This window comes from Takifugu rubripes, chromosome 18 (genome assembly GCF_901000725.2).
Source record: "Takifugu rubripes chromosome 18, fTakRub1.2, whole genome shotgun sequence".
Taxonomy (NCBI): Eukaryota; Metazoa; Chordata; class Actinopteri; order Tetraodontiformes; family Tetraodontidae; genus Takifugu; species Takifugu rubripes.
The window spans coordinates 735,963-750,571 of record NC_042302.1 but is presented as its reverse complement, the minus strand read 5'-3'; the positions used below and the strand labels follow the sequence as shown (position 1 = coordinate 750,571).

The 14,609-nt window shown below is 48.6% G+C and overlaps 2 protein-coding genes across 3 annotated transcripts; both read right to left on the bottom strand.

Moving 5' to 3' along the window:
- Window positions 1-2,966: 2,966 nt before the first annotated feature.
- On the bottom strand, window positions 2,967-8,213 carry LOC101072213 (ankyrin repeat and SOCS box protein 13). Of its 2 annotated transcripts, none has more exons than XM_003978384.3 (6): window positions 8,049-8,213; window positions 6,931-7,118; window positions 6,658-6,814; window positions 6,449-6,583; window positions 6,173-6,364; window positions 2,967-5,919 (listed from the first exon to the last, which is right to left on the bottom strand). In XM_003978384.3, exons 1-6 carry the CDS (start codon window positions 8,089-8,091, stop codon window positions 5,792-5,794), a joined length of 843 nt encoding a protein of 280 aa, XP_003978433.1. In that variant the 5' UTR covers window positions 8,092-8,213; the 3' UTR covers window positions 2,967-5,791. The 2 variants fall into 2 exon arrangements, with proteins under 2 accessions (XP_003978433.1, XP_011618009.1); XM_011619707.2 differs by lacking the exon at window positions 8,049-8,213 and adding an exon at window positions 7,692-7,923.
- Window positions 8,214-8,942: 729 nt separating this feature from the next.
- On the bottom strand, window positions 8,943-14,316 carry gdi2 (GDP dissociation inhibitor 2). The gene is made up of 10 exons (XM_003978383.3): window positions 14,157-14,316; window positions 12,654-12,761; window positions 11,697-11,796; window positions 11,464-11,598; window positions 10,956-11,154; window positions 10,748-10,879; window positions 10,503-10,602; window positions 10,158-10,329; window positions 9,861-10,060; window positions 8,943-9,686 (listed from the first exon to the last, which is right to left on the bottom strand). Exons 1-10 carry the CDS (start codon window positions 14,199-14,201, stop codon window positions 9,534-9,536), a joined length of 1,344 nt encoding a protein of 447 aa, XP_003978432.1. The 5' UTR covers window positions 14,202-14,316; the 3' UTR covers window positions 8,943-9,533.
- Window positions 14,317-14,609: the final 293 nt, after the last annotated feature.

The window sequence follows — 14,609 nt, the reverse complement described above, 5'->3', positions numbered from 1 at the left end:
GACTCACACAGGAGAGATATTTCTGGGTCCATTAGCCTGAGTGAGGCACTAAGGTGCAAAAGTTATGGTCAGATATGATAAAGATGCAGCCCAGTGCACGTGAGCACTGAGTCTTTCTGGAGCACCAGAGATCATATTTAACCAGCATTTTGTGCACAGAATCATTTAAAAGAGAATATTGGCGTTTCCTACTAAACCTGAAATAGACCCCTCAACGTGTTGGGGTCACGACTCTGTGTCCTCATTAGCAAAGGTCAGGTGACGCTAAGGGTTCTAAATAGACTCCTTGGTCTTGTCCCAACGATCAGCAGCCACTGTTCCTGCGAGCAGCTGCCTCCAACTCTGAAGAGGTTTGATGACCACAGAGCAGAAGCCTGAGAAGATCACAGAGTGTTTTCAGCATCCCCTTTTGCCCACTTTGCAGATGGAGACGGGTCCTAAACACACCTGCACTAGCCCGCCATGGACCACGAGCTGAAGGGGCCCAGGAGGCTCACAGAGCTGGAGGAGTATCTGGAAGACGAAAGAACACACCCTCGGAGCTGACGGTCTTATCACACACATGCACACACGCTAACAGGAGACCAACGGGGCAGGTGCTGCTGGGGTCCTAGACAGCAAAAGTGAGGTAAAGCTACTAGTTAGTTAAGAGGTTATAAACGTGTTGGGGACAGGGCCTTATTGGTGGGGGGCAGGGCCAGCAGCCGTGCACGTGTGTCTGCACGTTACAAGAACAGGCTGAACTGCTTTACTGGAACTGACTGGTCCAACAGGTTAACATGAACCAGCTCCAGTCGGCTGCTTGTCAACAGCATTGAATCACCGCTGCTGTATAAACGGTGGTGTGCACAGCTCAGGCCTCACGTGCACGCCTGTCTTTATTTGAGATTCACACATTGTGTTCTGTGTTTATCTGCTCAGGTACTGCACAGAGGAGCTGGCTGAGAACCATCCCTTAGGCCAGGGGTGGGCAAACATTTTGATTCGTGGGCCACAATGGGTTCTAACATTTGATAAAGGGGCCGGACCAGGAGCAGATGGATGGATGGAGTGCTTTGGTAACCTCACCTCATTGGAGAAAAAATACACATCTTGGGATATGGAGAAAACATGTGCTTCAATTTCAAATGAAAATGAAGAGAAGCATTACAACAAAATATCTGACTTTGGAATGAGTCTTAAAACACTTAAAATCAAATGAATAAAATGTGCCTTTTAAAAAAAAATTAATAACGATTTCTATTTTAAAGCACTGAAAGTTCTGTTATCCTTCAGGATATCACCATCACTCTCCTCCTGACTGTCTTTTTTCTAGTGGGAAAACACCAGAATTGCAGTGAAAATTTAACATTAACAAGGTTTATTCATTTAATTTTTCAAGTTTGGCTGGCCGGATTAAAACGTTTAACGGGCCGCGTGTGGCCCCCGGGCCGTAGTTTGCCCATGCCTGCCTTAGGCCCAAGGAGCCTCATCTGCATACCAGGACAGGACAGCAGGAGCCTGCTGCTGTCCTCATGTTAGCGCCTTCAACAAAAGGGATCCAGTTTGTCTTTTAGCTTTGTGGTTCAGAACTGAAGAAATGTACAGGTGAAAGTCCATCCATCCATCCATTCTCTACCGCTTATCCGGGGTCGGGTCGCGGGGGCAGCAGCCTAAGGAGAGAAGCCCAGACTTCCCTCTCCCCAGCTACCTCCTCCAGCTCATCCGGAGGGATACCCAGGCGTTCCCAGGCCAGTCAAGAGTCTCTCCAACGTGTCCTGGGTCTCCCCGGGGGTCTCCTACCGGAGGGACATGCCCTGAACACCTCACCAGGGAGGCGTCCAGGGGGCATCCTGACTAGATGCCCAAGCCACCCCATCTGGCTCCTCTCAACGCGGAGGAGCAGCGACTCTACTCCGAGCTCCTCCCGGATGGCAGAGCTGCCCAGGTGCAAGTCATTTTCTTAATACTGAAGTTACTAAATGACAAGCCAAAGAGATTCCAGTAGTTCTTTACCTTATCACATGTTTGCAGCTGCATTGGTGAGCTGCTCAGCTTTGATTCTGGTTCTTGGTTGAGTTCCTGGAACTCTAATAGGACTTCTTGAGATCAAGCTTCCTTCACATGACCCTCCCATGTTCACAAGCACATCTGACCCACTTGATGTTATTGTATTCGGGCTTGTTGGAACCGGGACACTTTCAATGATATACAAGTGTATTTTAGTGAGATTCTGTTCAAGGATTTTGGAGAAAATCGAGTTTGAATTGCAGCAGGGACAGAAATCCGTGACGTCACGCAGCAAGACGTGGCAACAGTTCGTTTTACGGCGCGCTGATTGATTTAATGCTCTCAAGGTGCCATATCTGAGTTACTAGAAGCTGGTAGCTACAAAAGGATGCATTTTTTTTAATGTTTGTAGGACCTTCTGAGGCAGCGGTATGGCTGCTAGGTCACGTGGTCCCGAGCAGAGTCAGGAGGAAAATTCCAGTTCTCAAACAAATACCCAATGTGGGAATTTGATTTTTCACATGGTGAATCTAGACACTTTTGACTACATTTTAAATTTGAATGTAGTTTCTAGGTGAATGTATGCACAGAGCTATGTGCCCTCAAACAGGGGTCAAATTCCATGACCAATTCAAGGCCTCTCCTATTAGTTAACATGGGATTTCAAGGCCTTGAAAACCCCCATATCTCAGACACCCACCCACCCCTGCCCTCCAGGACTAATTAGAACAAAAGTAATAGCACGATTCCCAGAATTTAAACAATCACAAAGCGTGCTGGAGGAGATGCACGCCAAAATTTTGACGGATTAAAAACACAATAACTATCTGTGCGCCACAGAATAAAGGTGGGATTATGTAAAGCTAATGAGCACGCAGCATGAGCTGAGGGGCACTTACAGCAACATTCTCCTGCTCTGGTTTGAGAACATGTGTGTTACCAGCCCTGGTGTCGTCAGTGAGATGATAAACGAGACACTGTTCTGCAGCACATTTTGTTCTCCTGAGATGGTTTCAGGCCGAGACGTCCACCACCAGCCAGCCACTAGGTTATCCAAGGTTGACTGGATTTTATCACCAGTCAGGTTTGAGGCTGAAATCAGAACCAGAGCCCATCGCAGACGAGACTGAAGTAACCAAATTAAACCAAAACTAACCCTAACCCTAAACCAGGAAATCTCCTGTAAACACACGGCCATATCGAGCAAGACGCTAAACGCTGCTCAGGTGTTTCCTCGGCATACGAGTGGACGTGGCCTGTTCTACTAAAGAGCAGGTGATGCCGCCCCCCCCGCCCCCCGGCATAGACGGTAATCCTAAGAGCTCCACACGCCTGGAAACATCTGGCTGTGACCCGGGGCAGAAACATTACATTTCCAGTCATATTCTTTGAATTGTCTCATAGATTGCCAGTAATTTGTCTTCTCCTGTCCGCGGTTGTGCAAGCGTCCCCGTTACACAAATGAACCAGCTCCCCCCACCTTCCGCCGTCTCAAAGGACATGATCATGAAGACAGGGCACCCGGGTGGTTCTGCCACCAGGCCTCATGAGAGGATTCGTGTTGCGCCGCTGTGAGTAGCAGCAGAGCAGACATGAAACTGGGAACCAGTACAGGCACGGAGCCACTTTTCCAGTCTGGATCAGGGGCAGCTTGGGCAACAAACGAGTGAAGTTGGAGGCTGAAGGGGCGCCGCCTGTTTCTTAGCTGCATTCTTCGGTTCTGGTGTGGAGATGGAGGACGTTTGGAGTTCTCTCTGATCAACAGGCACGTCTCGGTTATGTTGTTTCACCCTCATCTCTCGACCTGTAGCGCCACCCAGTGGCTGCTGCGTCAGCACAGCACTGGAACATTTTCAGCTCAGGACTAAGGTGTCGCCCCCCCCCAAATCAAGAAGCCCTGAAAACAAGTGAACTAACCATAAGTAACCTTAACAGAGCATTTCTATGGAAACGGTGGACTGTCAAGGCAGATGAGAACATCATCATCTGGTCTGGTTGGCTTCAATGTTGAGATAAGTCACCTCACAAACTCGGTGAGAGCAGAATATCCAGGTTATTCCCGAGCAGCGGTTCAGACCAGATCCACAGAGAAGCATCCGCCTCCCTCATTTCGAGAGCAGATCACTATAAAGATTAAATCCACCCAAATAAAAACACATATTGGATTAGTTTCTGATTAGTTCATTTGATGTTCTTCATTGGTCCTTGTTGGACCACAGTTAGCCTTGTTAGCAGGGCTGAATTCACAAATATTCCTAGAAATCCACCCAACTGGAGACCACTAAAGACGTCCCCAGGTACCAAAGACAACAGGACAATCTGAGGGGTGAACTCCCTCAGCAACAGGTTCATAAATAGAACCCTTGGTGGGTTTTGGCATCAGCATGAATAAGGCTGCATTTCTGGAGCATGAAAACAGGCTGAGAGGCCTTCCGTCCCGTTAGAGGAGTCCATCTTTTCATATTAAGCCTGCGGACAGATTTATCGAGTGCTGAGATGGAGCCAGGCGGGCCGGGGAGTGAGGGAGTGAGCCGAGCCGTCTGGATCCAGATCTGAACGCGAAGAAATATCACTTTGAGATGCTTTAGGAGGTTCTGTTGGACCGACCATTAACACGCAGCTGCTGGGCAGCAGGTCCAGCTGACGACACCTTTACCTGCACCCGAGTGGACAATTGGAGTCCAGAGAGAGCAGCAAGCTCAGGCTGAAGTAAAGGGGGCTCCTTGGCTGGCCCCCGGCAGCTGGCTGCAGGAAGTGAAAGGAGACTGCAGGAGACTGCAGGCTTGGATCCACCTGACCCCCTTGTTTCGCCTTTGACGAGCAGCATCCTTTGGACCGAGTTCACGTTACGAAACCTTTGGAGGCGTTTGCATCCTCTAACCCTCCAGCATGTTCTGGAATTCAGAAACAAGATAAAAATACTCCACGCCACTATAAATAGGCAGCCCTGACTTCTCTGGAGGAAGCTGCTTAGCATCTGTCAAACAGAGGGAAGCACGACGCTAACGGCTGCAGATGAGGCTGGAATGTGGAGCGAGGCAGAGCTCCGTAGATCACTGTAAGGAGTCAAAAAAAGGCTTGTTTCATTTGAAGGAAGGACGACTTCTAACACCAAAACTTTGATTTTAGGACCAGATTTCCTGCCTCTCTTAAATATCATCGATAATCTCGGCATCAAGGGATGTTTCAAAGTACACTTTGACATTAAAAAGTGGCAAACGGAGCTTTTAAAGACAAAAGTGTATTTCTATATTTCTCTGCAGAATCTCAATAATCCCCGTTTCATCATGCTTCAAACACACAACAGCTTTTTACTGCACTTGTGAGGACATTGCTTGAAGAATTCCGCCTTTAAAATCTGCAGATAATTGCATTAAAACTAATTATCGAATAAATATCGAATAAAACTATTAAATGAAGCTTCCAGGTGATTTCCTGTTGTTCTCAGTGCAGGAAATCAGGTTAGTTCCCATTTTCTGCAAGTCTGGATCTTGTGGTTCCACAATCAGCAGGTCACCAAGCCCTTGGGCCTCAACGGCGTCCTTCCTACATCATGACCTCCGATGCGGACCACATGAATCATGTTAAAGAGCCTAAAACGCTGTGCCGAAGAGGTTGAATTGGTAGATTTCAACAGCACGGATGGATCAGCCTGGGCTGCTGTTACAGGACCTTAAACTAGTTCTGATTTCGTTTTTGGTTCCTCCAAGACTGGGGTCTCTTCTTCTTGGTACAAGAGGGGAGCATTAACTCGGGTTTCCTGAGGTGAACCGGGACTTTGTGCTGAACCTGTAGCCGGGACTCACTGGTAACAAAGGTATCTGATGAGGAGTTTGGGGATCTGTAGTTGGCCTATGACCTTTAGAGCTCGGGGACCCAGCCAGTTCCTCAGCGCCAACCTGCAGAGCTGCTGGAGACTCATGGGAATGTCTGCAGACAGAACCAGAACAGATACTAATGAGTGAGAACTGGACTTTAAAAGTGAGGTTTCCTCTATGGATTGGGTCCCGCCCCCTCAATAGTTCTGGTTCTCTTGAGCTGGTGCTGCCCCCTTCTGGGCACATGCTGACACACTAAATCTCAATTTCAGATCCGGTTTAAACCACCAGACTTCTGATACCAGTACAGAAGAGAACCGGTTCTACGCCCATCCGTGGAAACCTGTCGGAAGAGCGTGACTTACTCTCATAGAAGGAGAGGCAGCCTGCAGAGGGAGACCCCGGGGTGGTGTAATATACAGGCTTCCTGTTGTGTTGGTCTCTCGCATAGACGTTAGCGCCAAACTCCACCAGGATCTCAATCATCTCCACCCGCATGTTTTTGGCCGCGTGGTGTAACGGGGTCTCGTGCAGCCTGGCAGCATTCACTTTAGCCCCTGGTGTCGGCGCAAAGGTCAGGTCAAAGGTCAGGCTACAAGAGTTGCTCATTTTCGGACACGTATCATCACGACGAGACTCGCCTGCGTTGAGCAGCACTTTGACACAGTTGATGTCGTCGTTGGCACAGGCCACGTGCAGGGGCGTCCCGTAGTAGAGGTCATACGCCTCCAGACCAGCGTCCACTGCGATCAGCAGCTTCACACAGTCTGCGTTTCCTAAACAAAGAAGACAAAATAGTGCCATGATTCCACGTGAGGAACAGCTGAAGCTAACATGCTGCCCAGCTCACCCCCCATGCAGGCCTCGTGGAGTGGGGAGGCTGTACGTGAGGTCAGTGCTGTGTTGGCCTTGGCGCCGTGTTCTAGCAGCAGCCTCACACACTCCAAACTACCAGCAGAGCAGGCGTCACACAGGGGGGTACTTCCATCCACATTCCTTGCATCCACCTGAGAGGAGATCAGCACAGGACACAGGGTCGCACAGAGAAGCGCAAAGGTGGAATGTCCTGTTCATCTGGCTAGCTAGAGCAGAAAAGTCATCGCCGATGACCTCCACGACTGACCTGAGCTCCGGCTTCCAGGAGCAGCTGGACGCACTCGGCCTGCCCGCGCACACATGCCTCGTGCAGGGGTGTGATGGAGTCCACAGCCACCATGTTGACTGAAGCGCCGCTCTGGATGAGGTGCTGCAGCTGGGCGGCATGACCCTGCGAGGCGGCTCTGTGCACCTCTGTTCTTTCTGACCAGCAGCCTGCAGGAGAACAGCGATGGCAGTGTAGTCAGGGCATAGCCAGCTTCGCTTGAATCTTGTGCCTCCCAGCTCTGTGTGCCTCCTAGCCCCGCGTGCCTCCTAGCTAGGAGCGTCTACTAGCTCTGTGTTCCTCCTAGCTCAATGTGTCTCCTAGCTCTGTGTGCCTGCCAGCTTCGTGTGCCTGCTTGCCATGTGTGCCTCCTAGCCGTGTTCCTCCTTGCTTTGTGTGCCTCCTAACTTTGTGTGCCTCCTAGCTCTGTGTGCCTCCTAGCTCTGTGTTCCTCCTTGACATTTTTTATTTCTTTTGTTTGATGTGCATCTCCTCCTACATGCTTTGTTTTAGAGGCACCAAATTTTGCCAACTTAACTTTAAATTTTAGCCAAGAGGTTTTGGATTGCTCCTGTGAAATCTCAAAGTCCTGGGTCCACGTCCAAGATACCTCCTTACGGGTCAAGTTGACTCAAGTCTCCTATTAACTGCCATATTGACTCCCAAGACTGACAAAAGCTACGTATTGAACTCGTCCTTTCTCCAACAACGTTGAACCTAATTGAATTAACTTACGCACGCACATATTTGAAAGCCTTCTGGGTCTAACATCCCCAACCTCAACGGCATCAGTGGTCAAGTGCCTTTCAACACGGGTGCCTTAGGGGGCATCAGCCATGGGGCAGATGAGCAGAGCAGGAGGCACAGTCACAATTTTTATGCAATGGTCTAGTTTCAAATGACTGTTTATCTTTTTGCCTTGCTAACTACATCCGATGAACCAACTCTCGATATGCATGATGGGAAATAATTCGGGCAACTCGGAGCATCGTAGCTGTGGCGAAATGTCTGAAACAAAACCCACTTGCTAGCTGATAGCTAAGAAATCCCCCAACCTGTCGAATTGGGACGGGGCCACGTTTCATTGAGTTCTTACTCACCAATGTCTCCAAAGAAATACGGACGAGAATTCTCTATTTCCATCGCTAAATGCGTTAGCCCGGTTCAAAATAGCACACAAACTGCCGAGATGTTTGTAGAAAAAAAAAATCCGCGTTGCTCTGTTTACTTGCGGCGCGCGTCATGCGGCCGAGAGAGAGGCGCATGCCGGGAAATGTAGTGCGTCCTAGCCACCTTTTGGCAATTTGTTCCATGAAGCGGTGACTCCAGTTAGTGAAAATCTGGATGGATAATTCCCGGTTTTATTAACGCCTCGAAAAACAGGCATTTCCACAGTAGTTTTTGTCATCCGCATGCATATATCAATCAAATCTCTCAAAGAGAGAGAGAGAGAGAGACAGAGAGAGAGAGAGAGAGAGAGCCAGCCAGCCAGCCAGGGTTTTAAAAATTATTCTAAATTTAACGGGCAGCCAATGAAGCGACGCCAGTCCAGGAGTTATGTGATCTCTTTTGTCAATACCTGTCAGAACTCTGGCTGCAGCATTTTGGATCAACTGGAGGCTTCTTAAAGAGGAGTTTGGACATCCTGATAATAAAGAATTACAATAGTCCTGCCTGGAAGTAACAAATGCATGGACTAACTTTTGAGCATCATGCCACGTCAGTAGCTTCCTAATCCTTGTGATGTTCCTCAGGTGAAAAAAGGCACTTCTAGAGACTATTTTAATGTGTGAGTTGAAGGAGAGGTTTTGATCAAAAGTTACTCCAAGATTCCTCACAGAGAGACTAGATGTTAATGAGATACCATCTAGAGTGATCATGTGATCTAATCTATCCCTGAGAGGTTCAGGACCAAACACCATGACCTCAGTTTTTCCCGAGTTAAGGAGGATATATGTGGCTTCTTCACACGGGTCAGTAAAGCTCCAGCCAGATTCTTCTTGACAAATATGATTTTATTTTGCAGTACAGAAATCATTTGAATGCAAGATGGATTTTCAGTTTACGACTGAATTTATTATATGGCTGTTACCACTTCAAAACCGCTGCAGTGCACGTTTGGTCCTTCTCGGGCAACTAGTCGACCTCGCCCTGTGAATGCTCAACCTAATCATGGTTTAACTGGGATTCTCAAGATGCTTCAGGAGGAGTTGAGCGCACTAGAGCGCCACGTACAGGATGACAAAAATAAAGCCGCTCTCGCTGCGATATGTAAAAAATCCCCGTGGGATGATGTGGGGCGAGAGAATCCCCCCCCCACCAACACTGAAGTGCTCCATGATACTATTATTGAAGAAGGTCCTGTTGGTTTGGCATCTTTGGACTATGTAAGATCTCCCACCAGGAAGACTGTTCTGCTCTCAGCACTGACTTCCTCCCTGCAGCCTATCCAAGAACACTATATCATATCTCTCTATATATATATTTGCATTTGGGACAAACCATTGATTTGGAAAATGTGCCCTGCCACCAGTGAACATCTGAGGAGGTCACCGGCAGCACTGGCGGACGTGCACGTGAGGCCTCTACTCGGCGGCATCACCAAACGTGTCTTTCTTGTGCCGCTCCATCTCAGCAAAGTTGAATTCTGTGCCGGTCATCCTGTTGTAGATGTTCTTGATGTCGTCGCAGGTGCTCTCGAAGTGAGTGGTGGCGTCGTAAGAACGGGAGATGAAGATCTAGAGTCGTCATCAGAGAGGGACAAAGTCTCAGTGCACGTGGGTCGACAGGCAGCTCTAACAGGTCAATGAATCTGTTTTAGCCACCACACCATCAAGCTGCTGGCGGCTAAAGCTAAACGCAAAGCTGCTCCAGGAACATTGAGAGGTCCTGTCCGAGCCGACTGGACATACCTGGTTCTCGGTACCCGGGTCAGTGGGTTCGTACTGGTCTGCGATGCTGACAAACTTCTGGTCGATGGGCATCAGAAGGTCCAGAGCCGGCTTGATCTCCTGCTCGGGGTCATTCGTCTCCACCGAGGTGCTGGCGATGGCGATGTATTTGCCCTCTGCTGCCACGTTATGAGCAAAGGAGATCATGCAGACGTAGATGTCTGCAAGGACAAGAGAGGTTACCGACGTCCCGCCTGACAACCGACCGAAGGAGCTTCCACAATCCGGTCCCAGCGCCGGAGGAGATGAGGAACTCACCATGCTTCCTGTTGACCTGGTTCTGAGGGATGATGATCTGGCAGGAGTTGGAGTTATTGGTGTTGGCGATGGGGTGGCTCAAGATGCAGATCACTCGGATCACCTGACCCACTTTGGTGACCCGCTCGGGAACGTAGCTGGGGTCACAGATGAGCTGCTTGCATCTGGCGATCTGTCATGCCGGTGGCCACAGGTCAGAGGTCACATGTTAGGGGTGGGTTCTTTTTTCAGGGAACCCCACAGATCATCTTGCACAAAATTTGACAGATTGTTGAAAAGCTCTGGGAGCGTACCAGGAGCTGCTAGATAAGAGAAGCCACACACAAGAACGGAAACGTGTCTCACCTCCCCGTCAGACTTGACTCCCACCACCTTCCCGTCCTCCATGATGATTTCCTCGATGGGCTTGTTCAGCATGTACGTTCCACCGTAAATGGCACTCAGCCTGCAACAAAGAGTGTTGAGCCGAGTCAGCGGGTGCACGACGTGCACGTTAGACTTCATTGTGACCTCTGGGACAGCACACTCCAGGTGATACACACATCAGCCAGCCGCTACAGGGTAAGAGCATTGACGGACAAGGTTCCTACCGAGCAAATCCTTGAGGAAGTTCTCCCAGGCCGTACATGGGATAGAGGTAGGGGCTTTGGCCGTACCTGGCCAGAGATTCGCTGTAAAGCTTTATTCTGTTTATCGTCTCAATGCAGGGTCGATCGATGTAGCTGAGAAGACAAGACAATGGTCATTAAAGGCCTGCACAGCTCATGAGCTCATGGTTCTCCTCCAAAGAGCACTGACTCATCTGTGCCGTAGAGGGCCAGCGCGTGACCGGTGAAGTCCACCACATCCGGGCCCAGGCTAAATTTGGAATAGAGCTCCCTCATTGTCGTCTTCTGTGGGTCAACGCCATCAAGAGTTTTGGGGTCGTTCACGTCAATATTGGCCACAAAGCCCAGGAACTTTTTGAAGCGCCGTTTCTCAAACAAACCCAGCAGTTCTTGAGGAGACAAAGCGAGACAGTGAAGGCGACACAGAAGAACGGGGATCGGCAGCCCATCCCAGCGAGCCAAAACACAATCAACGATGTTAATGGCACGCATGCATGCCAGAAACATTTAAAAGGACCAGTTAAAGCGCTGGCTCTCATTGCGCTCTGCCTTCTCAAACCCGACCCCTGCAGTGCCCCACTAGTGACAGCAAATGGTGTGAAATTAGCTAATGTCTAACATCTTCATGTCTGATTGGTTTTAACCTTTTCTTTCTTGGAAAGGACTAAATTGAGAGGAAAGATTTCTTCATAACTTACTGGTGGCCAGAGCCTCAGTCTCTGTCGAGGGAACTTTGTAAATGTTGCCATTTTTGTAGACAAAGCTGCCCATAACCACCTTAAAGTCCAGATAACGAGTCACACTTGTTATCAGCAGCATGCGGGCCAGCTGACCTGCAAAAGGAAGGGAAATTATGCTCAACAATGCTTAACAATAAAGGCCGCCGTGCACGGATTTAACATAGAAAACAGACTTGTCAGCAGAAACGTACCGTTGCTCATCAGAAATTTAGGAATGAGATCGACGTTCCAATCCCGACCTTTTCCCATCGACTCTGGTGGTTTCCCAGGAAGGCTGAAGCGCTTGTAGAGCTGGGAAGAGACACAAAGATGAAACAACCTTATCCAGGAAGAAGAACCATCCGCAATGTTCCGCAGCGTCCAAACTCAAGACCACATGATAACGGCGAGGAACCAGACTTGCATTGTTTTAGAGCCTCATCAACCCACCGTAGGTCACTTTGTGAAGCACCTTTCCGATGGGTGGGGCCACTAGGAGACAGTTGACTGTGTTCCAGTTAGAGCTCTGGCTGGACCGCTGCCTAAACCCCCCACATGTTGCCTTGGCTCACAGTGGACAAACTGAGAAGCAGCTTCAGCAACAGACTCCTGCAGCCTCGCTGCTCTAAGGAACGGTACAGGAAGTCATTCCTGCCGTCCGCCATCAGACTGTATAACTCATCCAAACCCAGCCACTAACAATAACTGTGCAATATTCATGTTGTAATTTTATTTCTATTTAATCTATATTTATGTATATATGCTTATATATGTGTGTGTGTGTATATGTATACACACACACACATATATGTATATATATATATATACATATATGTGTGTGTGTGTGTGTGTGTGTTTATAATATATGCTTATAATATATGCTGTATATATGCTTATAACGTTCTAATCTTATCTGTAATTATTTATTCTGTTTCTATACTTTGTATAGGTTGCTACTATAATTCAACTTCCCCACGGGGATGAATGAAGTACATCTTAATCTTAATCTTAATAAAAGCCTCAGGAGTTCAAGGAACCTTTGGGAACTTTAGTATTTTACAAGTGCACCAGATGGAGGCCCTGGATTGAAACATTGCAGGAATGTCTCCTGAAGGACCAGTAGCCGAATCCCCTCGACGCTGAGCCGAGCACCAGCAGCAGGACCTTACCTCATCCAGAGGCGTGATGGAGGCGCTCTCGGCGCCGTAGAAGTTGTTGCGGTCCATGTGAAGGACCTTCTTCCCCTTCACCGACATGATGCCTGACAGAATGCATTCCTGCGTGGACACAAGAGTCAGAATCAAAATCATCCGGCGATAGTTGCATTACCATGACGCCCAACCCTTTGACTTTAGCTCCAGGAAGCTTTGCTCCTGCCTGGGCTCCTTCTAGGGTCCTCACACCGGCGTCCCAGTCATGTGGACGGTGGTAAAAATATACTGACCAGCAGGGTCAAAGTCCCAACTGTCACAAAGGAGGGCGAAATAGGGGCGAAAAAACCCCCATTCTTTTTAAATAAAAAATTGGCATTTGTGTGGTTTCGACCCAGCGGATGATTAAAGGCATGTGACAAGACCAGCCTGTAAAATGAGGCAGCAGTGCTCTGCATTAGAGACACAAGTCAATAAACCTCCTGTCTGCAGGGGAAAAACTGTCAGAAAACGCTCAGAAAAAGCTCACCTCCACCACCAGAACAGAAGTGGTCACGGGGGAGTTTTTTGGAACTCTGTCACGTGTTTAAATTCATTAGTTCCCATTTGACAGAAACATTGTGCCATCTTCTGTCCATTTCTGTTTGTCGGACCTTGCTAACGTCTTTTGCATGGTTTTCTTCTGTTTTAACCAACACTATGGGGAGGGGGACATATTTTTTCTACTCCATCATGAGCTTAAGAACTTCTCTGCATGCACGGAGATGCAGTGGCAATGCGCACGCGCAGAACTACAACTAGCAAAATTCGCCTGAACACCGACTTTAACGTCCAAATGCTCCATGTTAAGTTGTGCTAATAATGCTAATTAACATGGCTTTAAGTTGACGAATAATTTAGTGAGACACGATACAAAGTTCACTTCACGATAAACTATAAAAAGGACACTTAAGTATCATGTGTTTAAACCACATCGAGCTAATAACGAGACAAAAGTTTCATGCGTGGGATTTTAGTGTCGTTAACTTTGATGGTTATTCCGGGTTGGTGACGCCGCTTCGCGGCAAATATTTGCTGATGTAAAGAAAGTGCTCCAGGAAGACAGCGTCACCGAACACACGTCGACAGTCTTTTAAGTTGTCAGAAGTTAATTAAATGGCTGCTGGCCTGATTTGGGCCGGCTAACGTTAGCGCATTTAATCATCCCCGTATAATCTTTACTAAGAAAAGCTGTCGGAACTGGCGTCAAACTTATGCAACAGCCAGGCAGAGTTCTGCATATGTTCAGTTAACTCATGTCTGGACAATCGACACCGGAGAGTGGTGTTGTGGAAGTCTAAGCGAGTTGGCTCCCCGATCTTCCGTCTTCTTTTCATTTTCTCCTACTTTAAGTGGCCGGCTAAGCTAGCTACTTAGAGCTAGCCCCGATTATCAGGCCCACTTCAGGCCGCCTCGCACACCGCTTAACAGGTTGCAAATCGCTTCTACACCGCACACCACAAAGTTGTCCCAAAGTCTTACCGTCAGCCCGGTGCCCAGCACGATAACGTCGTATTCTTCATTCATGTTCAACTCTTTACTCGTCTATTGCGCTAGATGAGGAAAAGAGAAAATGGAGAGCTGCGAGTCTTGAAACGAGCAGTAGAGTTTCGGATGTGGGCGTGGCCTCCGCGCTGTCAATCACGCGATGGGCGGCTCTCAAGCTCCTGGACCCGAGATCCGCCGAGATCAAGGTTCCTGGTTCCTGCAGCGACTTCAGGTGTTTGCATAAATGCACGCTTTATGTGAATCTTAGAAGGAACACAGCAGTGTCTCATAGCAGTGCGTCGGTAGGTGGCCGCTGTTTCCTGTCCCAAAGTCACAGAAATGGTTGAAGACACCCAAACAGACCATTCTGTGAAGCTGATCGTCTCCAGATTAAAAGAATTGGTGACAAACTCAGTTGACAACTGGGCTCGGGAACACACTGACTCA